Below are 22,866 nucleotides of genomic sequence, written 5' to 3'. Positions count from 1 at the left end.
TGTATGCATTTTAGTTGCTATTAGGAACTGTCAAATCTAGCTGCCCACTCATGTATGCATTTTAGTCGCTAATAGGAATTGTCAAATCTAGCTGCCCACTAATGTATACATTTTAGTCGCTATTAGGAATTGTCAAATCTAGTTGCCCACTCAGGTATGCATTTTAGTCGCTATTAGGAACTGTCAGATCTAGCTGCCCACTCATGTATGCATTTTAGTCGCTATTAGGAATTGTCAAATCTAGTTGCCCACTCATGTATGCATTTTAGTAATCTAGTTGCCCACTAATGTATACATTTTAGTCGCTATTAGGAATTGTCAAATCTAGTTGCCCACTCAGGTATGCATTTTAGTCGCTATTAGGAACTGTCAAATCTAGCTGCCCACTCATGTATGCATTTTAGTCGCTATTAGGAACTGTCAAATCTAGCTGCCCACTCATGTATGCATTTTAGTCGCTATTAGGAACTGTCAAATCTAGCTGCCCACTCATGTATGCATTTTAGTCGCTAATAGGAATTGTCAAATCTAGCTGCCCACTCAGGTATGCATTTTAGTCGCTATTAGGAATTGTCAAATCTAGTTGCCCACTCAGGTATGCATTTTAGTCGCTATTAGGAATTGTCAAATCTAGTTGCCCACTCTTGCATTTTAGTAACCTAGCTGCCCACTAATGTATGCACTTTGGTCGTTGTTAGGAATTGTCAAATCTAGTTGCCGACTCATGTTTGCATTCTAGTCGCTGATAGGAATTGTCAAATCCAGTTGCCCACAAATGTATGCTTTAACCTCGAATCTAGCTGTGTTTTAATCTAGCCACTATAGTGCCCAGGCTGCACCTTAACCAATTCTACCCAACCTACTAGCCATCAACCTCATAGGCTGGCCTGCTCCCCACCAGCGCCCAGCGCCACCAGCCTCCTCTGCTATCTCCAGACCATGATCCTCTGGCTGGCCCCAATCATGCTCCCCTTCTGCATAATACTGGACAATGTACCCTGTAGCAACAATAGCTACATAGCCCACCAGGATGGCCTGGCGAAACTAGGGTGTCCCAGACACCACCCCATCCCTTGCCCCACTCCATTCCTTCCCTCGACATCCCCTTTCCCTTCCACTCACCACCAACCTCCTCTCACATCCACTATCAACCAAGGCCTACCTACCAACAGCCACCCCAGGCCCATCGCTAAGTCTACCCAAGATAAACCGACCACTAAACCTCCTGCCCGCTCTAGGCCTGCTCTTACTCCCAACCTCATAGCCCGCAATGACAGATTAGGCTCCAGGCTCCCCACTACTTCTAGTTCTAACTCCAAACCCAACACCAAAACCAGTACTAAGCACAATGCACCAATTAAGCCCACACCTCCCCCACTAAAAGGCGCCTTACTCAACGTCAGATCCCTGGCCGCCCACCCCACAGAAATTGCAGACATCATCCTTACCAACGACCTTGACTTTCTAGCCCTAACAGAAACCTGGCTTCATGAGGGGTCTGGACCACATTTATCGCTAGCCATCCCAGACAATTACTCTATCCTCAGAGCGGATAGACCAAAGGTGGAGGTGTAGCGATCATTTCCAAATCCGCCCTAGACCTCAGACCTACCGTTACAGCCGCACTTACATCCTGCGAGCTACTCACAGCCAAATTACAAACTTCCCCTACAACCACGATCACCATCCACCTCATATATAGACCCCCATGCCCCCCTGGGAGCTTTGAAGAAGACATCACATCCCTCATCACCGAAAACTCCAAACTATCAGCACAAATTATGATTCTCGGAGACTTCAATCTCGGCTACCAAGACCCGAACGATGCACATGCTGCATCCCTAGCCAATGTCCTAACCGAGCACGATCTCACCCAACTCATCGTACTCCCCACCCACCAAAAAGGCAGAACCCTCGATTGGGTATCAACCTACAATTGCAATACAACCTGCAAAGACCCCCAACCACTGACATGGACCGATCACCACATGATCCCTCTTGAGGTCAACACCAATCAGGCACTGCCCAACAAACACCCCCTGGCACCAGCATGTCCCACCAGGAACAAACGCAACATTACGGCTGAAGCCCTACTACCACTGGTCCTACCTACTCTCAACGCTCTCCCAGCCAACACTGACTTAAACCTGCTGATCTACAAACAAGGAACTGACCATATCCCATCAAAAATATTGCTCTTTTTACACACACTGTTTTTTCGTGTGGTGCTCTACAAACAAAGGCTGAAAACTAGTACGCCTATAAAACAATAAATGTTGAACCCAAATGCTCTGGATATCTAATTAATTTGATATCTCAGGCTACCCCGGAGCATCGAGTGTTACTACCTTGGAGCAAAAGAAAATATATAGAGAAAACTGCTGTGATAGCTTAGTGGCTATTTTTAATTATACAGTTATTGTTTAACAAATAAACATGATCTCCCAAAGGAGCATTTACAAAAAAATGGTACTTTCAAAAGTCGAAACCATAATCATTAAAATGCACAGTGAATTACATCAAATACTATGGAACATACATTCTGGTATTTGACAAGAAATAAACATTTTCAAACAAAAAACCATCCACACAATGTGTGATTAAATCCACAGTCTATATGATGAGTTGAAAAAACAAAATGAGGAAAATAAAACAACAAAAAGCAAAGTCCCAACACATCCTGATTTTGTGTGATAGGGCAAAGCAACCAAATGCGACCCCCACCAGAGTCTGATGTATTGGTGGCCTCGGATCATGTTTATTTGTTAAACAATAACTGTATAATTAAAAATAGCCACTAAGCTATCACAGCAGTTTTCTCTTTATATTTTCTTTTGCTCCAAGGTAGTAACACTCGATGCTCCGGGGTAGCCTGAGATATCAAATTAATTAGATATCCAGAGCATTTGGGTTCAACATTTATTGTTTTATAGGCGTACTAGTTTTCAGCCTTTGTTTGTAGAGCACCACACGAAAAAACAGTGTGTGTAAAAAGAGCAATATTTTTGATGGGATATGGTCAGTTCCTTGTTTGTATAACAGCAGTTTTGATGCCCTTAACCTGACCTTCCCAATACTTAGGGTTTTCCCTCCAGTTTACTTAAACCTGCTGATCGACACCTTCAACGACTCCATGGCTAGAGCAATGGACTCCGTTGCCCCCCTGAAAATACGCAAAATCAAACCCAAAGCGCACCTAAACTCGTGGTACACCCCTGAGCTTAAACTACTCAGAAAAGAGAAAGCGAAGGCACATCACACCTGGAAGACTAACCCCACCGCGGAAAACAAATCCAACCTCACCAACCTATCCTCACTTTACAAAAATGAGATAATCCGTACCAAAAAAGATGTATACAACACCAGGATTGCTCAGGCAGGATCCTCCACCAAAGAATTATTTAAAGTTCTGAAGGAACTAGAAAGCCCTATTGCACCTCCAGACACCTGCCTGAAAGACAAATCCTGGTGCACCAACATCCAAAACGCCCTCAACAATAAAATCTTAGGACTCCTGTAACGCTCACCTGATTCCCACAGAGGCGCAGGTCTGGCTTCGAGTGCTGATGCTTCTTCAATGGTGAAGCGCAGGACTCTGAAGATGGACAGGAAGGGCCCCTCTACTCTGGCTTCTCCGGCTCGCAGGAATATTCCCCTGTGCGTGAAGAGGGAGTATTACCTACTGACTGAGTTATGCTCAAGCCTCCCACTCTCTTCCAACCCTCCACGATACCCTTCTACGATTCCCCGTGAAGTCTCACCTTAGGGTCAGGAAGGATGAGCTTTCCATCCTGCTTCTGATGCAGGGGCGCGTTGAAACCCAGTTACTTCACTGGATTGAGGATTGATGGGAGTTCAGGTAAGCTTGACTATTCAGGTAAGGCTCTGTAAAAGTTCTGTTGCAAGTTCAAAAGTCCAAGCTTAATAATAATGTTCATTGTCTTTTTCCCCTTAGGGGCCGGGGTTCGGAATGCCGGAGATATGGCGCCGACCCGAAGTGAAACGTGCTGTTCCAGTAAATGACAGGTAAGTTCTGGATGAGCGCTCGGTTAATGTCTTTGCATTCGCTCATTCAATGTCTTTGTCTTTTTTCCCCATAGGGGCCGGGGTCCGGATGCCTGGGAGCGGCAAGACCCGAAATGAAATGGGAATGAACCAACAGGTAAGACTTAGAAGGAAACTGAGCTTTTCCTATTCCCTTCCTTCTCTCACCTTGTTCTTGTCCTTTTCTCTCTAGGCTCTGGGAAGTGGCTGTGGATCCGGATGATCGCTGCTGAAGATGGTGGCGTCCAGGAAAGGTGAGTGAAATGCAGCGCTGCAGCGATCGTAGCGAAATGCTTTTAAAATGATGTCTTCCTTTTCAGGATCGTCGGTGTGATGTCTCTGTGGTGCTGATTTAGCAGGTAAGGTCTTTTGTCTCCCTTTGCAGGTGACCCAGGATACTGACAGGCGTGGCTGAGGTCCAGATGCAGGAGCTGACACAGTGAGCGTCCAGCTGCGAGGAGCAGAACAACGCGAAGCGTGAGTTGCTGATCGGGTGTGGTTTAAATAGCTTTGGAAGAAGTTCCAAATGTGTATCCTTCCTCCGATTAGGTAGTGTATCCTTTCCCGACCACACCCGGGTGGAAAGTAGTCCCAGAGGTAAAGTAGTTCCATTCAGGCCTCAAGAGGGCCTGGATGTGGCAGCATGGTCTGCATCAGGTAAGTGCACATTAAAACACTTGCACACGTCTAGCTTTATGAGCCTGGCGCCTAAGGCGCCAGGACAGAGGTCCAACATGAGCCTGGCGCCTAAGGCGCCAGGACTGTGTCCAAAGGGCCCCAGCTTGGGCCCGCTGGCACTCCCCTGGGGGAAATGATGCCTGCCTCTGGGGTTGCTGGGTCGGACCTGGCTCCTTGGAGGTAGGCATCATGACAACTCCAAACTAAAATCGAGGACAAACGGCAACAACTCTCCAACAACAAAGTCACCAACCCCAGCCCTCCCACACCTAACAATACTAGCTCAGGCTTCTCGTTTACGAAAGTCACCATCCCGGAAGTCCAAAAAATCATCACCTCCCTGAAACCCTCTAATTGCAAAGGAGACAGCTGCCCGGCACAAATCATAAAAGATGCGGCCAGAGAGCTCTCACCTTTCATCACCAAACTTATCAACCTATCCTTCACCAACAACTCTATCCCTAACAACCTAAAACAATCATGGGTCCTCCCTCTCCTGAAAAAACAATCCCTCGATCCGGCCATACCCGCTAATTACAGGCCCATCACCACAGTCCCTTTCCTACTGAAAATCTTGGACAGAGTAGCCTACATCCAAATTCAGAAATACCTGGAATCCAACCAACTGCTAGGAATACGTCAATCTGGCTTCAGACCTCAACACGGAACAGAAACCGCCCTTGTTGATCTCAAAAGCCAGATTGACGGAATCAAAGACAAAGGCAATGCCGCAATCCTACTCCTATTAGACCTCTCAGCAGCCTTTGATCTGGTCAGCCATGAAATCCTCTGTAATCACCTTGCCACCGCAGCCCACTTCTCACCCTCCGCCATCACATGGATACAGTCCTTCCTGGCAAACAGAACCATGCGGGTCTTCTCCACTACAGATGCAGCAGACCCCATCCCCATCACATGCGGGGTCCCACAAGGTTCCTGTGTATCCCCCACTTTGTACAACATATTTACAAAGCCTCTATTCGACCAACTGGACCGTCAGGGTGTCACCTACACAAACTACGCAGATGACACCCAGATACTCCTCACCATCTCAGGCAATTATCAAGCAGACTCCGCCCGGATCAACAAAATATTCTCCATCATTCAGGCATGGATGGCCTTCCATGGCCTCTGCCTGAACGATGAGAAGACAGAGCTCCTAATCGTTGGCTCCCCCAACACTCTAACTAAACTCCACCCTAGCTATAACAACATCACCATTGATGGCCACACCATCCCCATAGCCAAAAGTGTAAAAACCCTTGGCTTCTATCTAGATGCCAACACCATCCTTAGCAAACACACCAATATGACCGCCTCAGCCGCTGCCTACACTGGCAAGCTCATCAGGGCCAGCAGACCATTCCTCTCACCCAACAACTGCCTCACCCTTGCCAGGGCCCTCATACAATCCAAACTGGATTACTGTAACAGCCTATACCTAGGTGCTAATCAATCCGTACTCAACAAGTTGCAGGTAATACAAAATAACGCCCTGCGCGCAGCCCTCAACATTCCCAGACAAAAGCATATCTCTGCTACCAGGAAAGCCTGCAAATGGCTATCCATACGCCAAAAAATTGATCTAAAAACCATCTGCCTCACATACAAATCCCTCAATCATCTAGCACCACCTTATCTAGCCAACAAACTCACCCTGAAACCTGCTACCAGATCCACCAGATCCTCCAACACTCTTTCACTGACAGTGCCCAGGTTCCACCTCAAAAGAGCTGGAGGGGTAAGCTTCACAGTACTTGCCGCCCAACTCTGGAACACCTTACCGCTCAACATCATAACTATCAAATCCTTCCAAATCTTCAGGAAACAGGTCATCAGATGGCTCCTAAACAAAGAATAGCGCCCCTAACACCAGACCCCCGCGTGGTAACCGGATTAGGTACTATACTTATACTGAAAATTGTATATTATGCGTACTGTATGTGTTTTGTATATTGACAAATGTATATATATGTATACTCTATAACATGTATGCAACACAAAAATACTTCGCAATGCTGTAACCATTTTCTTAAGCGCCCGTCTACCCCTGGGTTTGGAGCTCTATACAAATAAAATAAATACAAATACAAATAGTGCAAGCAAGTGTTTGTGCTGTTCATTTTAGATGAAGTGCAGCCAGAATAGTTAGTAGCTTTCTTCTCTTTGGTGACTATAGGATTTAGTGGTCCTCAAGGCTGGTTCCCTTCTTCCACGGTGGCTGTCTCAAGGTTGACACAACCATCCCACTACATATCTGTGGGTCAGGCCTAAGAGAGCGGGGCAGAGACTACCCAATTGGCCCTGTTCTCTTGGTTCTTCTACCCCTGGGGTGAGATGGGGTATGGACAGGGAGTGGAACTCTGCGATTCTGACTCTGGAAATGGTTTGAGCAGCTCGTGGTTCTGCCTGAAGGCCCTGGTAGGCCTTCTTTCCTGGGAAGCAAAATCCCCTCCATTGTCTGGAAGGGTACAGGTCTCAGACTTCCTCACAATGCACACATTCCTTTTGTGAATCGTTGCATGCAGTGAGTGCAAGAATTTCCCACAAGTAATTTATTTACTGTTTAACAAAGAATTGGCGAGTATGTCTTTATGCATCTGGCCATCAAATTGCTACAATAATCAGAAAAGTCTACATTCAGAAAGCTTGGATACATATATATAGTTTAGCATTGGGTCTTGTTTTCAAGACATTTTGATATGATTACATCTTAAATTGGCTGCATCCGACAGATCTTTGAATAACGTGTCTACTCTACCTCATTGGAACCACTTGTATGTGTAAGACAAGAAATACACATCATTCCCTTCCTTGCGCTTCCTCCAAACGTATTGCACTATAAAATACTGTGGCTCAATACATGCTCATATTTGACCTTTACAATGTATGTATGTTTCTTATGTTCACAATTTAATTTTAAATTGTTCATATGGTTTGGTTAGGAACATGAAACACTACTTTCAAGATGGCAGAACAAAAGTACAGAAAGTGTGATAGAACTGCACAACAAAACACCTGTCTGGAACGACGACACCCAGTCCTATGTGTTAAATTTTCACGGTCGGGTGACACAGGCATCTGTAAAGAATTTCCAGATCATTCATGATAATGACCGTAAGTAGTGCCTGATGTAAATACAAAGAAATCTGCAAATATTTCTCTTTGTGCAAACTTGATTGGGTTACATTATCATGTGTATTCTCACAACACCTGTTTTAATTGATTACTAATATCATAAACCTCCCATTCCCTATCACGTTAAGATTCTCTAGTTTGTAATGCATGAATCCTTCACATCAGAAATGTATTGATAAGACTGTGTTTTGCTAATCTCTGCTAATATCAGCAAGCTATGTCATTTGAAATGTCTTCGCTGAGCTTAATACTCTTGAGTGTCATTGCCATGTCACCATCACACCCTCTCTGTCAATTCTACACCCAGCAGCGTTATTCACGTGCTTTCTATCAAAGAGGCCTTGCTATAAGTGGTAGTTTGGTCATCAGTAAAAAAGTCTGTTTTATCATAGTTTGAATTGTGAAATAATGATGTACTGTTTAGCAAAACTGATAGTAAACTGGTTGTCTTTTCCCAGCCATTTAAGACCAGTGCCTTAATTGTCACTCCTTCCAGCATCACATCATGTTCTTTCTTCCTCTTTGCACAATTGTAATCTATTTTATTTCCCACTTACCCAGCCACACGGAAACCTGGACCTGTGGAGTCTTGCTTTGATTCTCTAGTGAACATCTCCATCCATGCTAGCTTCCCAAATGTCATCTCTTCTTAGCACCTCTGAGTGTCTTCTCTGAATATTGTCCATGGACACATAGCTCATGTTTCGTTTTTACAACTTTTGTAGATTGTCTGCCTCTTTTCAGTCTTTCCTCAATCCCCCCCAAACAATTGAGCAGCAAACCATTAAATGGAAAACAAGGGTCTGAAGGTAAACCTAAGCAAAGTTGATAATGGAGTTCTTATCAAGTAGACTCATCATTGACAACCAGATGTGTCCCTGCATCTTCTCTGGTCCTCTGGTTTCTGTTTGGAAACGTGTTAACATTCTGGATGGAATATTGGTCCTCAATACAATTCGGTGATGAGAATATGTAGTCATTTTTGCCTTTTTGAGCAGGCTCAATTACAGCAATAGTCTTTATTGTGATCTTCACGTTGCTCTCATAATTCAGTCATGAATTCACACTGTGCTTGGCCATCTTCCAATGAGGCTCGAATGGGGAGAACATATCTCTCCAATTTTATTCTGCCATGCGCTAGTTCCAGATCGATAATCCACCTACCCGCAAGGTGTTTGTTTTTAGTGTGTTGGAGTGCCTCCCACCTGCACCACCTCCGGTCCACAGGCATGGCTTCCACATGACACCTGTCTCTGCAGGGATGCAATGCAGCCCTCACAATCAGTGAAGTGGGCTCTTCTGCACACAAATATAGCCCTAGCCCGTTTACTGATGAGTGGTGTTTCAATGTTACTTTTAGTTGACTCCAATGCTGACTACACAATTATCAACTATAAATCTTGGAAAGTTAACTTTAGCATATGCGGGGACCCAACACAAACCTTAACCCTTTTGAGGACAACAGAAACCAAAATCCATCGCCATAAAATCCAATAATCAACTTCAGGAAGCAAAGGTCGAGACAGGCTGTAATTCCATGAAGTTGTGCAGAAATGGACATGGAAACTGGCATAGTAGCCCAATCACAAAATTGTGGCCTCCAAACTCTGAAACCTTGTGTTTTTTATAGGGTCTTACACAATGAGCATTTTACAGAACAGTCACTATAATTCATGTAGTTGGTTACTTCAACAAAGTACTTCCTAGCAGAGCATCCTACGATCTTGGAGGTATGGCTTTGCCTCACCAACTGCTCAATACTGCTTGCCCTACCCATATGATACAACACTGCACTTCTAGTAGATGTTTCCAATACACCTAATAAGACATGATCTGGTATCTAGCATCTGTGTCCACCATGTTCTGGTTCTCAGGCATCTTATCATGCCTTCATTGATATATGTGGAGTCAGTTACTGAGAGTACCTGTGTCTCAGACAGAGGCTAATGTCATGTGTGTTTGGCCTTATTGACCTTTGAGTGTGCCAACCAATCAGATATCTTACTGCAGCACCTCCAAAACTCTGGCTGCCTTCACTCCTCATATTCTAGCAATGGCTCAAGTTTTGCTCTGTCCATGGCTAATGTAAGCTCACATATCATCAGAAATAAAGTGCTGTGGGTTTCGGCACTATACAGTTATCAACTGCGAATTTTGAAAAATAAAATGTTTAATGTATAGACACCAAAGACAATTGTTAATGCTTAAGAGGAACAACACGTTGATATTGTAGCTATTTTCAGATGACATAACGTTTGAAGAGAAGGCGGTCGGGGACCCAGTTCATCTGTCTGGTGGGAACCTTGTAGGCCAACCACAACAAGGGGAGCTAGACATAATTGTTATTCCCAATGACACAGCACAGTTTCTTGCACCTGCCCCTTCCACCATGACTGTGATTGACGTCTTGTTAACATTGAATTAGAAAGGCATTGATAATATGTACACAATGCTGGCGGTGTTTGCTGTATGAATTAAATTGGTTTTGTCATAACATCGCAATCCAAAAAAAGTCTGCGATCATTGTTTGCAAAGTTAGTAAAATATTAATCAGTTTGAGGGAACAGGTTATTTAAGAATTTGAGAAGACAAAGTTAAACCAACTGATACTTCAGAATGGGTTTCACACGTGGTCGAGTTGCACAAATACAATGGCACATAAGATTGTATTGATTGGAAAAATACAGATAAGGACGTGTGTGACAAACGTTTTCCTCTTCAGAATATATTAGCACCTCATTGGCAGGAGCATAGTATTCTCTTCCATTAAACTTATTTCTGCCTATCATAGGTTCGAGGTACACTCATCTTTGAGACTGAACTCATTCATAATATCTTTTGGCATGTTTCAGTACAAGGCGATGCCTGTTTGGTATTGTCTCTCCAGCTAGCATTTTCCAAAAGGTAATCTTTTGATTACTTGGGAGAGAAGAAGCACTATGTGCTACCAAGAAAACATGTCGATCTATGGTAATGATAAGAGAGATGATGATGATAGGTTGAGAAAAGTCTAGATGGCACTTGAAAATGCTAAACTAACACTCAAATATGTTTAACACTCAAATATGAGGAATAAAAGTTTAAGCTCAGAGAAATTGAGATGGCGCTGTTGCGCTGAAGGCTGAATGCAGCATCCAGCGTAAGCTCTGAGGGAGAGCCGGAGTCCGGTCGCATAACTCACAGAATACGGCCCGGTTTTTTATGGAAATCCACGAGAAGCCGTAGGAAGGACCGTTTAACTCGCATGTGAAATATCAGGTGGAACGGTGAAGGGGAAGTAGAGTTACAGCTGCTATTTGTCCTGGCCCCATGAGCCCTCTCCTATGACGTCTTTGGCTGTTGACAACAGCGTGGCCGACAAAACTTTCACTTGATACGAAGGCACAGACCCTGCAAACCCCGTCCAGTGCTCAGCCAGATCAGACAAACTCCGACCCCAATTACCTAGAACAAAGGACAACTGTCCCTGCATCTACAGCCGGCCACAGACCGGCTGAGTCCCGGAAAGCAGGGGACACGGAAAGGATGCTCCAGCCGGGGCACACACTGACAGTGAATTCACAAGACCGATAAAATGGCGTGGGACTGGAGAGGCGGGACACCGGTGGTGTTCCCAACGCCCTCCCACAAGGCAACAGTAGAGGGGGGCACTGTGGACCGCCTGACTTAACGGGCGGGAGGAATCCGGACAGCAGGGCAGCGGGAGCGTCTGGTGGCGGACCCAACAAGTGACAGCATGTGGTGAGTCTAAGTAGTGGCAGGGGTGGGCCCCATTACACTAATATAATAAGACAACAGCAAAAGCCACATCTCACCGCACAATAACAGAAGAACACCACTTGTACTACATTGTATCAGTGGACAGAAACTCGCTGCAGCAGCTCAGGGCAGTGAGACCCCACCAGAGGCCCTGAGAACCAACTAAGCAGGACTAGGGCATACAGACACTTGCCACTACAGTGTACCTCGTAGAAGGGAAGATACCCTCACTCCAGCCTGCTTGCGAAAACAAGATTGGATCATTCTGCGGCTCACACATAGAATACTGATGCATAAGGCTGAGTTGACAGCAAGCAATGTGGGCAGATTGGGTCACGGTGGGCCCCAGAATGACACTATTAACTGGGTGGAACACACACACTCCTGGCTACAGTGACATACGCAACACGCACAGGCCGCACATTTACCACAAGGTACGCACAACTCAAGACCCGGTGACCCCGCAAGCACACACGAGGTGCAACACACCACGGATATGGGAAGACGTCCCTGAAATGACAGGAGACATCAAACAGATACAGCAACGACGGTTGGCAGAAGCCAGCCCAAAGGAACCAGCAAACACACAGCCAAGGCAGCAAAACATTCAATTTAGCTGCATACAGAATTGATAGACAGCAGCGCAAGCCTTCAGGCTGATTGATATACACCGAGGTGGAGGACATTAGTTACATTCTTTGAAGCAGGACACAATACCAGTGCACCAGAGCTGCCTCACATCAGGGGTGTGTGATCCCACTGGTGACTGAGGAGGCAATCGCCATGAACACCACTGCTGGATGAACATACACACAAAGACAGCATCTCGGCACACTGTAGAGTGCAGACACCCTCCAAAAAGACTCTCACAGAGATTCCTCACATGCACCTGGGGGCGAGTCAACAGGACTTCCATGACATCTGAAACATAAAGCCGCGACACCTGAGAAAGAGTCACTATTGAACACACTACAATGCCCAATGGGGTTGTGCCCCAGAAGAAAGGAACAATAACGAGCTAACAAGGAAAGAGAGAAGAGCAGCGACCTCATGGCGCAAATGGCCTCTACCTCAGCACACACGGTGCAACCAACAATGGACCTGCAAGAAGTCTACAACTCCCTGCAACAAGGATTTGCAGCACTCAACGATAAATTGGCCGGTATAATCACAAATGTGTTGTTGATTGGCAACCAGCTGGAAAAGGCAACAGGATGTATCACTGGGGCAGAAACTAGGATAAGCAAAACCGAAGCCACCCTTTAAGCACTACAGAACACTGTCACAAATATGGCTAAAGATTTCAGCACAGTCAAATTGAAATGTGAAGACCTTGAGGCGAGGTCACACCGCAACAACATACGTATAATAGGAGTACCCAAAGATGCACTCAAAGGACCGATGGAACTGACAGTGGAAGAGCTTCCCAAGGAACTCCTCGGGGTCCCATGGTCGTCGGCGATGTTTGTGGTGGAACAAGCACAGAGATCCCTTGCTCCACGCCCCAAACCAGGTGCATACCCAAGACCAATAATAGTGAAACGTATGTATTACAGAGACAGATACCTTGTACTGTGGGCAGCCAGGGATAAACAGGAACTGAACCTCGGGCCTAACATCCTCTGAATATTCCCTGACTTCACTATAGCAGTGCAACAAGAAACGCGGACATTCATGGCAGTTGAAAAGATGCTTCAGGAATGAAAGATACCATACACAATGATGTATCCGGCCAGACTGCGCCTACAATATAACAATAAGACGTATTTTTTTTACGTTTCCTGAGGAAGCAGTCACATTTGTTGAAGTAAATATCCCCATACCCGACCAATCCCCTGAGAAGGATAACCCCAAATACTGAGTTGGTCAGGCAACGCCGCAGCAGATAGTGAAAACTCCACTCGAGCAACGAAATACAGCCACGGCAAAAGATAACAAAATACTAGCAGCAATTGTATGTTCATGACTAATAGTTGTGAGAAGCCAATTCTTATAATTTATTATGTGAGATAGTAATGCACAAAAATCTAAACCGGATATTAAGACATAGGCAGGAGTGCCTGGATCCGGCCGCCACCGAGGTGCCCCCCATATGCAGGTGCATATGCTAGTAACTGGGGATAGAGTTGGTGAAGGGTGGGAAGGGGAGTGGTACTTCATAGTTGAAGTTCAGGGGACTATGAGGGTGAGGGAGGAGGGTTGGGGAAACGGTTGGGGAGTTAAAGTTGAAATAATGCACAGACAGACTGCTAAGTATCATTGCAACATCACTATTACACACTGGAGAGAGACGCCAGAGATTGAGATTAACGGACCGTACGGCTAAAGGGAACCCGGATGAGATCAAATTAATGAGCTGGATGTTAGGGGGCTGGGGATGCCAGTGAAAACATGAAAAGTGATGATGTATGTCAACAGAATAGGCACACATACTTGATTTCTACAGGAGACACATTTAAAGAGTGTGCAAGCCATGAAATTTGCATCTGGATGGGGTTCCCACCGCTTCTACACATTTTATTCTACCAGAGCCCGAGGGGTCATGATACTGGTGCATAGAGCACTACCTTTTACACACTTTACAATGCATAGTGACCCAAATGGCAGATATGTGATGGTACACATAAACTAGGTAACACAGAAATATTGCTAATTAACGTATATGGCCCCAATATAGATACTCCTGAGTACTACACTGAGCTATTTCGAAAATGCGCTAAAAACCCAATGCCCAAATCATCTGTGGGCGGGATTTTAACACCATATTAGATCCGAACCTGGACAGGACATCAAGCACCCCTAGACCACTGACAGGTGCATCCCGCAAAATAGGTATACACTTGGCAGATCTGGGATTGACAGATGCATGGTGCGCACTACACAGACCTCAACAAGCCTATATCTCTTACTCCATGGTCCACAACATGCACTCCAGAATCGATCTATGGTTGGAATCCCAAAGAGTGTTGGATTGGACGACGGAGGCCACATTATTACCCAGAACAATGTCAGACCCCTCACAGATACTGCTAACACTCGTTATCCCAGAGGCCCCCCCACAGATGTCCATGCCGATCCAAGGCGGCAGCGCTAACGGACCAAGTGTATAAAACGAATTTGACGCAACATGTCAATGATTACTTTGAAAATAATGATGGGTCAGTCACTAGTCAATCTATACTAAGGCAAGCATTTAAGGCCTACATAAGGGGCGTAGCGATGCCCACTGAACTTGGTATACTGAAGGACATACAGAGGGTCTTGGAGAGAAAAGAAGGGGATATTGCCAAACTACAGGAGCAGTATGCAGCCACCTCGTCGGCGCAGACTGCGACAGCGATCAGAACACATTTTGATGACTACTATGACTGCTGCAGACCGGGAAGTGTGTTATTTCGATAGGCCGGCGGCCGCTCGACGTTATGGCAAGCAAGAAAGACCTGGTAAGCTACTAGCACAAATGGTCAAGGGTGAAAGGGAAACCACAAGCATACCGTGTATAACGAGGGCTGATGGAGTTGTTGTCACAAACCAAGAAGAAGTCAGCAAAGTCTTCTTTGATTTCTATGCCTCTCTGTATTCTCCTCAAGATACAGTGTCAGACAGGGCGATAGATGACTACCTATCTAGGATCCCCACAACTTTGCTGTCTGGTGAAGCCAGAACTGCCCTAGACTCTCCCTTGACTCTTAGCGAAATAAAGGAAGCAACAAAGGCCCAGGTAATGATGGCATGGGAGCGGAATTCTATAATGAATTCGTAGAGCTGCTGGCCCCTCGTCTCCTAAATGTATGGGCTGAGGCATTGGACCATGGGAAACTGCCGATAGGCAGTGATAACCTTGCTACTTAAACCTGGTATACAGCCTGAGGACTATGGCTCCTACTGCCCTCTCTCCTTCATAAATACAGACGCAAAAGTGTTCGCAAAGATCCTAGCCACCCGACTCAATACATTGATGCCGCATATGGTCCATGAAGATCAAGCAGGGTTCGTTCCAGGCAGGTCCACGGCAGCCAATATCCGCCATTGCTATAATATTATTGCAAATATCCTGAAAGACTTGCAAGGGAGAGCAATGGCCCTGGATATGCAGAAGGCATTCGATACAGTATATTGGCCATTCCTGTTCAGAGTCCTCCAAAACTATGGCTTTGGGCCGAATTTTATAAAATGGGTATGAATACTATACACGCAACCCTACGCTAGGGTCTGTGTGAATGGGGTCTAATCATATATTCTTGAGCTAGCAGGAGGGACAAGACAGGGTTGCCCACTCTCCCCACTGCTGTTTGTCCTGGTGAGGGCAAGATATGGTACAGCAGGGATACCTCTGGCAGGCAAAATGGAGCTCATTACCCTCTACGCTAACAACATCATGCTATATGTCAGGAACCCATAGAAACATATGGCAAATATTCCAAACGCTGTGCAGGAATTTGGGAAATATTCTGGACTTAGGCTAAACGCCTCCAAATCAGAGATTTTCCCACTTGCATGGACTCAAATGGGCACCCCCAAATGGTGAAATACCTGGGAGTGGACATTGCACGCACAACACAATTGACTCAAACATTTAACTATGGGGTCCTAGCCGATGCCCTCTGCTCCAAACTAGCCCAATGGAACCACTTACCAATCTCACGGATGGGACACCTAGCGTTGGACAAAATGATAATTCTTCCAAAAATATTTTACTTATGCAGCACAGTACCAGTGTGGCCATGAAGAGCCTTCCTAAACAAGATACAAGGAGCATTTGCAACCTTCATATGGAAAGGGTGGTCTAGAGTGAGTTGGAAACGACTCCCCGAACCATAAGAGAAGGGTGGGCTAGCCGCACCCGACTTTGAACTCTATTTCCTGACCACGCAAGCCTCCTACGCAACATACTGGACAAAGGAAGGCCCCAAAGCATCACACACAGCGCCTGAGACACACAAGGAGGTTACAATAGGGCTTCTACATGGGATTGCAGCAGGAGAACGGTGGAATGATAAATCAATTAACCCGGCATACGTGACTTGCAGAGCGTGGGATTGATTAACGGGTAATTCCAGAGACACAGTGCTCTACCACACCGGCATGCCTATATGGGATGCACCCTAACCTATCCCCAACGCAAGATGTGAAACTGTCTACAAATTGGAGGGGGAGAGGCATATTACAGTTTGCAGATGTGTTTATTGATAAACACTTTGTTAGCTGGGACACAATTAAAGGGATTGTGGTGGACAATCCACTCCAAAAATTGCAATATGTTAGGTTGCGCTCAGCGATGGCCATTATATGGGAGAGTCTCCCCGAAGAACCCCTGATGCATCAAAGCCTGGGATACACACTTACCCCTAGCCCATCGAAGAAATCTGCCTCCTTCCCTATCAAACAGAATGACTCAGACCTCGAATGGGAACATGAACTGGATACCACCTTTACAAACACACAGTGGACACATTTATGTGGGTTAACAAGAAGTATATCATGCAATTCCAGGTACTGGCTGATTCACTTTAAAATACTCAGCAGGGCCCACTACACCCTTGCCCGACTCAAAAATGTGTATAGCACATCGCCAGGAAATTGTCCCAGATGTGGGTGTGATGGTGCTGGCATACTACATATGCTGTGGTCCTGTATAAACCTCACAGGTTATTGGTCTGATGTCTGTGTGGCACTTGACGATATGTCAGATCACTGCATACAGTGGGATCCGAAGGCATGTGTACTGGACATTGTGGACCAGATCAACCCCATCCATTGCAAATTTCTCAGTTTGAGTTTACTGTTGGCAAAACGGGTGATATTAATGCGATGGAAAAGCAAGGTACCTACGAAACTAGGAGAATGAGTGAGGGATATACCTGATGGATGACAAATATCAGCATGGTTGGTAGGCAGTGGTTTTACCAGTATTTCACTTAGTTAAAATAAAATGGCAGATGAGCGTGTCTCTCTTTTACTATATACATTCCGCCTAACAATGATCACAGATGGCCTCAGGAACATACCAACTCTCGAAGACAGAACAAGTTTTTTTATGTTTTCTGAAGAAGTACCTGCTCTTTCACTCATTGCTCGCTCTCTGTATTAGTCTCACTCACCCACTGTGCATGTACGCTCAAACCCAAGTACCACTTTCTCCCACCAAGCAATATCTTACCTTGCACACTCCTCCAGTAATTGTTATGCTCTGTCCTTCCACCGCCTGGTCTCTTGGTCCTCCTTCTCCCTTTACCTCATCTGAAAAACCCACATCTTCCTGTTTCCTGTGTGCCCTTTCATCATCCCACTTACCCCCCACTGGCTCTGTCCCTCAGCTGGTACTTGCAGCCAGCTACCGACTTTCCTTTTCCCAGGATAGGTGTTAGAGGCCATGAAATGTACAAAGGCAGTCTTAAGCCCCATCCCTTTCTCATACAGACCGATGTTGTGCTGGTGCGGATGACATAGTAGCTTGGATGGGTCAGACTTCTGTGCAGTTTCCTCTTTGTCCCACCTACTCTTTGCTGTCTCTCTCTTGCTCATCTGGTTTGCGAACGCTAAGGGTGATGGTTATTGAAGCCTTAGGAAGAAAATGGCCAGAATTGGGCAGAGCAGGTATAGGGTGATTGACAGTGGTAATTATTTCAAACATGCAAGCACATGAAGAACGTGCAGGGACTGTGTATAATATACTTTCCACCCCAGGCTGAGAGGGATCCACATCGCCACATGACATAATCAAGTTTCTTACCCTGTCACACGAGAGCTATCATTTACCTATTAATTCCTTCTTCCAACGTTTACATGTTTAGATTCTAATTCTCTTCCTTCGATCTTGGGTTGAATTGCATTAAATGCAGTGGATGGTGCAAATCTATTTCTATCTTGTTTTGCGCCTGGGAGTCACATGCAATTGCACAGCCGATTAGTGCACATGACTGTTATAAATGACACATATTGAAAGTTTAGACTCCTGTTTGGATTTACAATGCCACTCAAAGAAATCCAATTTATATTTTCAAATGCTAACCAGTGATCACATTGCAGGAGAAAATAGAGACACAATAAATAAAGGGGTAATAATAACGAAATACAAAAATGAAGAAGGTAAAACACAGTGCCAGGTGGTTAGAATATCAAAATATTGCCAATAATATAGTATTACATCTTTGGGTTTAAGTGGAGAAAAAAACAAATAGACTTCAGTTAAAAAAAGTATAAAGGGTTGAACGAAATAGCAGAAAGATAGGTATAAGTGGACACGAAAGACATGTACAAGTGGCATGGAGGTCAGGGGGTGCCCCCCGTAAAGGGTATTAGCAAGGCAAAAGTAGGCAGAAAGTAATATGGTAAAAGTGAAAAGACATTTAAAAAGCACACATCCAGGATTTACATTTGTAAAAGGTCCACAAGATGCCAGTCACAGACTATAGAAACAGTATCTATATAAATCTGCATGTAGATAATATAGGTAATGTAATAGGTATGTCATTTTTTTAAAGTTATTAATGTGTCTTTATAAATGTATTTAGATGTTTGCTCAGCAATAAAATCACATATAACGTTCTCAAACACTGATGAAATGTGACATGCAACTGACAATGCACACTGTTTTTGTATTTTGGCTGCATTCAACACTCCACGCACAGGGTGCTTTTTACACTGCTCATGTAACAACAGAAAGTGGGCAAAAATAGAAATGTGAATATCATCCCTGTGAGTCATCAGGAGAGATGCACAGCATCCTACAGCTGCCCTTACATCTCCAAATCCTTTTCACTGCTGGCATAGGAAACAGGGAAGCAGACCAGGTAATGGGACAATAGAGAGGCTGTGCATTTCTACCACTTCCTCCCCCATCTCCCTGTCCTTTCCTCCAAACCAGCCCAGCATTCTTAGGGAATGAGATGGGCAGGTGGGTCTGACAGGGGATTGTGGGGGGCAGTGAGTTTCGCTCAAGTATCTCTTCTTTCTCCCAGTCCCACCCAGCTGCCTAATCCTACTATGAAATGCATAGGTAAACAGATATATGGATGTAGGGAGTAGAGCAACGAAAAAAGAAGTCAACATGACTGGCAGAGCGTGTCCACTTGCACAATTTACAAAAAAATGTATTTCTCCCCTGTTCCTCAACTCTTTACAGATTGAGCATCTTATCCACTGTAGCAGGTCCATAAAAAGGTGGAGGCTGCCTTGCTTGCCCATTTCCTGCATGCCTCCCTGTGCTGGAATATCCAAGAACCATGCATAACTTTCAGTGCTACCTGCCCACTGTTTACTACTATGGTCAAATAGAAACTGTATTCAGATTTTACTCATTATTCATATTACCATCCTAAAGGTTTATTCTATGTCTCTTTCTTACAGCGGACTACATTGTTATGCAGTTTGGCCGTGTCGCTGAGGATGTTTTTACAATGGACTACAACTACCCAATGTGTGCTTTACAGGCTTTCGCTATTGCCCTCTCAAGCTTTGACAGCAAACTGGCTTGTGAGTAGACAGGAGCAGCCGAGCCTCTTCCCACTGAGCTACTATGGAGCAGTGATGAAACATTGGTTCCAACATCTTATGTGTGTCCTTCTTCTCTTTCTATTTAAGAGGCCAGGCATTTTTTGTTTTTATTCGGTTGGAAGCAGATTAGTCATCAACAATTTTAATGCCAGGTCAAACGAATAATAACACATTCTATCTACGTTTTGGGCATCAATATGTTACTCGGAAGGAAATACTGTTGACAACGCTGATAGCACCTCCGAGACCGGTTGTGTTATGGCATACTTCTGCAAGTTTTTTCATCCTCCAAAATCATGGAAGGCCTACTTGAAGAATTAATGGATTGCCACCTTTTGTTATCCTGGATTTGATAAGCATTTGGATAAGCTGTAACCAAACCTGCAAAATGAAGCAACAAAGCTGAACATCTGGACTCCCGCCTCAACCACACTCGCAAATTTACAGATCACAACCGCACACTGAACTGCAGACGATCAGTCAGTCGGAAGGTCAGGATGCTATGAGCTGCTTTCTTTGGCTGCATGTGCGTGAATATACAAGAACCTTGTTGCAGAGTTCACCCTCATGCTTCAATTCATCATCTTTCTTGAAGTTTAACATCTCTTCCTGCTTTGACTTAATGTCACAACACAACAAAGCAAAACTGTGTACGCCACTTGACATTCTGTATTTGAGATACACAAATATTGTGTTGCTTATATTTGGCATGTTGGTCTTTTACATGTGTTCCTCAGTTTACTAACAGTTGAAATCATGTACAACAAAATATATATTTATATGTGCAGAGCATCTGTTCAAAATGTGTATACTATCTTTTGCTAAATTACTTTGACTTTGTTGCATAAGTACTCTGCCTTTGGGTGAATTGAACAAGATGATGAAGAAGAATGGAGTGTTAAGGTATGTTTGCCTAGCCTACTGTAACTAAGATTTTCTTTCAGAGCAGAGAACTTTTTATATGTTTTTATCATTGTCAAACTATTTGAAAAGTATTGAAAATGTGTTTTTTGATAATCTAACGGAAAAGTGCCAGCTACTGAAACAGAGCAACTTTGTTTCAAGCAAATATATTGATTAAGTGCATTCAAATGGTGAGAATACAACTCTAGTGCACCAGGGAGGTTCAAACTCGAAACACAATTGCGTTAAATTGGTGGTATGATGGGGAATATTTTGTTCTCTTGTCTGTACCGATCTGTTGAAAATGTTTGCAACAGTAAAATATTACCCAGCCAGCAATGCAGTTGATCTGAGAAAATTGAAAGCAACAATTAAACAATGTGTTTGTTATTGCCATTGTTGAGTGTCGTTTATCTGAGTATGTTTTAATTAACAGTATCGCATCTTGGATTGTGTTCCCGGCTGGTGGGGGGCTTTAGGTAGTACTCATTCTCCAATGACATCAGAATTCTCTCTGCTACAGTGTTTGGATTAACATCCGAGCACTGCACCTTGGGTAGTTACATGAAAGACCAGGTGAGGATAACTAAACATCAAAAAGAACTCGAGAATAAGCTCAAAAAGACATCTGTGGATATTTGGCAGCCTCTGACCAAATATCTTTTTAAGGGTCTGTGAGGTTAGGCCCGTCCTCCCACAGTGTTGCACATCATTCTATAAACATACACATCACTCCATAGCCCCAGCCGTGCGTAACGTTACTGGTGTCAACAGCAAATAGCATTCAACAAGGCCCCGTCACCACCATGATCGTGGGGTTGGCTATAGTAAATATATTGCACGAGTCGTTCTTCTATGTTTACCTCCATGATTGTGAAAATGACTGGGACCTCGCGACAGAGTGCTTTACAAAGACATTACATGAATCCCTTCCTTCAAACTTGGAAAAGGATTTGGGGATCCACTGAACCACATATGGCCCCCAAATCCAGGAGATTCAGGATTCCAATGAATACATTCACCTGGGCTTGTGGATATGGAGATTGGTTGCAGTGCAAATGCCAAATCTCAATCTTTCACACAAGAGAAAACACAGCACAGGTTAAGTAGTCTCGAATGTGGAGGAGTTTTAGGAGAAATAAATACAGGGTCCGAGTTTGCATATCTATTTGCACCCTATAAATTAGTGCTACTGAATGAAAATGTCTTCAAGTTGTGAACATTTGATGCGGTTTATCCAGTTAATGTTGTAAATATGTCCACATTATGGTGATCATTTTGGTCAGTGTGTCTACCTGGCAGCCATGACAGGAGCTAACATGGACTTTGCATTGCATTTTCAGAAGCTACTTTTAAAGAGGTTCCCCTACCATCACTTTTACCAGGTACCTGTATCCCTTACCTTACTGCAAGTTGTTAGTCATTACTTTATCGCACTATGAACAGCACTTAGATATGTTATTGGGTCTCATTACGAGTTTGGCAGTGCAGTAATACAGTGGTGGTCATTCCTTTACTGGCACTTTTTTGTGGCAGTAACAGAATTACTGCCGTTCTTAACACACTGCCAAATTCAGAGTTTGGAGAAAAACTGGAGGATTCAGCTCCACCAAAAAGCTGGAGGTAAATCTTCGAGTTTTCCTCCAAAAATAGATTTACAGCTGCAGTATTGCCGCTTGTCACAAATGGCCCAAAATCCTCATGGAGTCCTATGCACTTCAGAAATGGGGAATTACACTGCCCTACCACCGCTCATAATCCCATGGTAAGCCCACAGGTCTGAGTGTTGGTAACTGTAAATGGTTTTGGGTTGGATTTGGGTGTTCTTTAGTTCAGAGCACTACTATT

At 44.5% G+C, this 22,866-nt stretch overlaps 1 protein-coding gene across 3 annotated transcripts in view; it reads left to right on the top strand.

Annotated features, from left to right (window-relative positions):
* TUB (TUB bipartite transcription factor) overlaps positions 1–21,412 on the top strand; it is a 1,920,898-nt gene extending 1,899,486 nt beyond the window's left edge. For all 3 annotated transcript variants that reach the window (XM_069623730.1, XM_069623732.1, XM_069623731.1), the window contains 2 exons: positions 7,668–7,839; positions 19,969–21,412. In XM_069623730.1, coding sequence (XP_069479831.1) covers positions 7,668–7,839; positions 19,969–20,102 — 306 coding nt within the window. In that variant the 3' untranslated portion in view covers positions 20,103–21,412. The remainder of the gene's footprint in view (positions 1–7,667; positions 7,840–19,968) is intronic.
* Positions 21,413–22,866: the final 1,454 nt, after the last annotated feature.

The sequence above is a fragment of the Ambystoma mexicanum genome, chromosome 11 (assembly GCF_040938575.1).
Source record: "Ambystoma mexicanum isolate Mex_15411 chromosome 11, UKY_AmexF1_1, whole genome shotgun sequence".
Lineage (NCBI taxonomy): Eukaryota > Metazoa > Chordata > Amphibia > Caudata > Ambystomatidae > Ambystoma > Ambystoma mexicanum.
The sequence above is the reverse complement of the archived record's forward strand: the minus strand, read 5'-3'. Positions and strand labels throughout refer to the sequence as shown.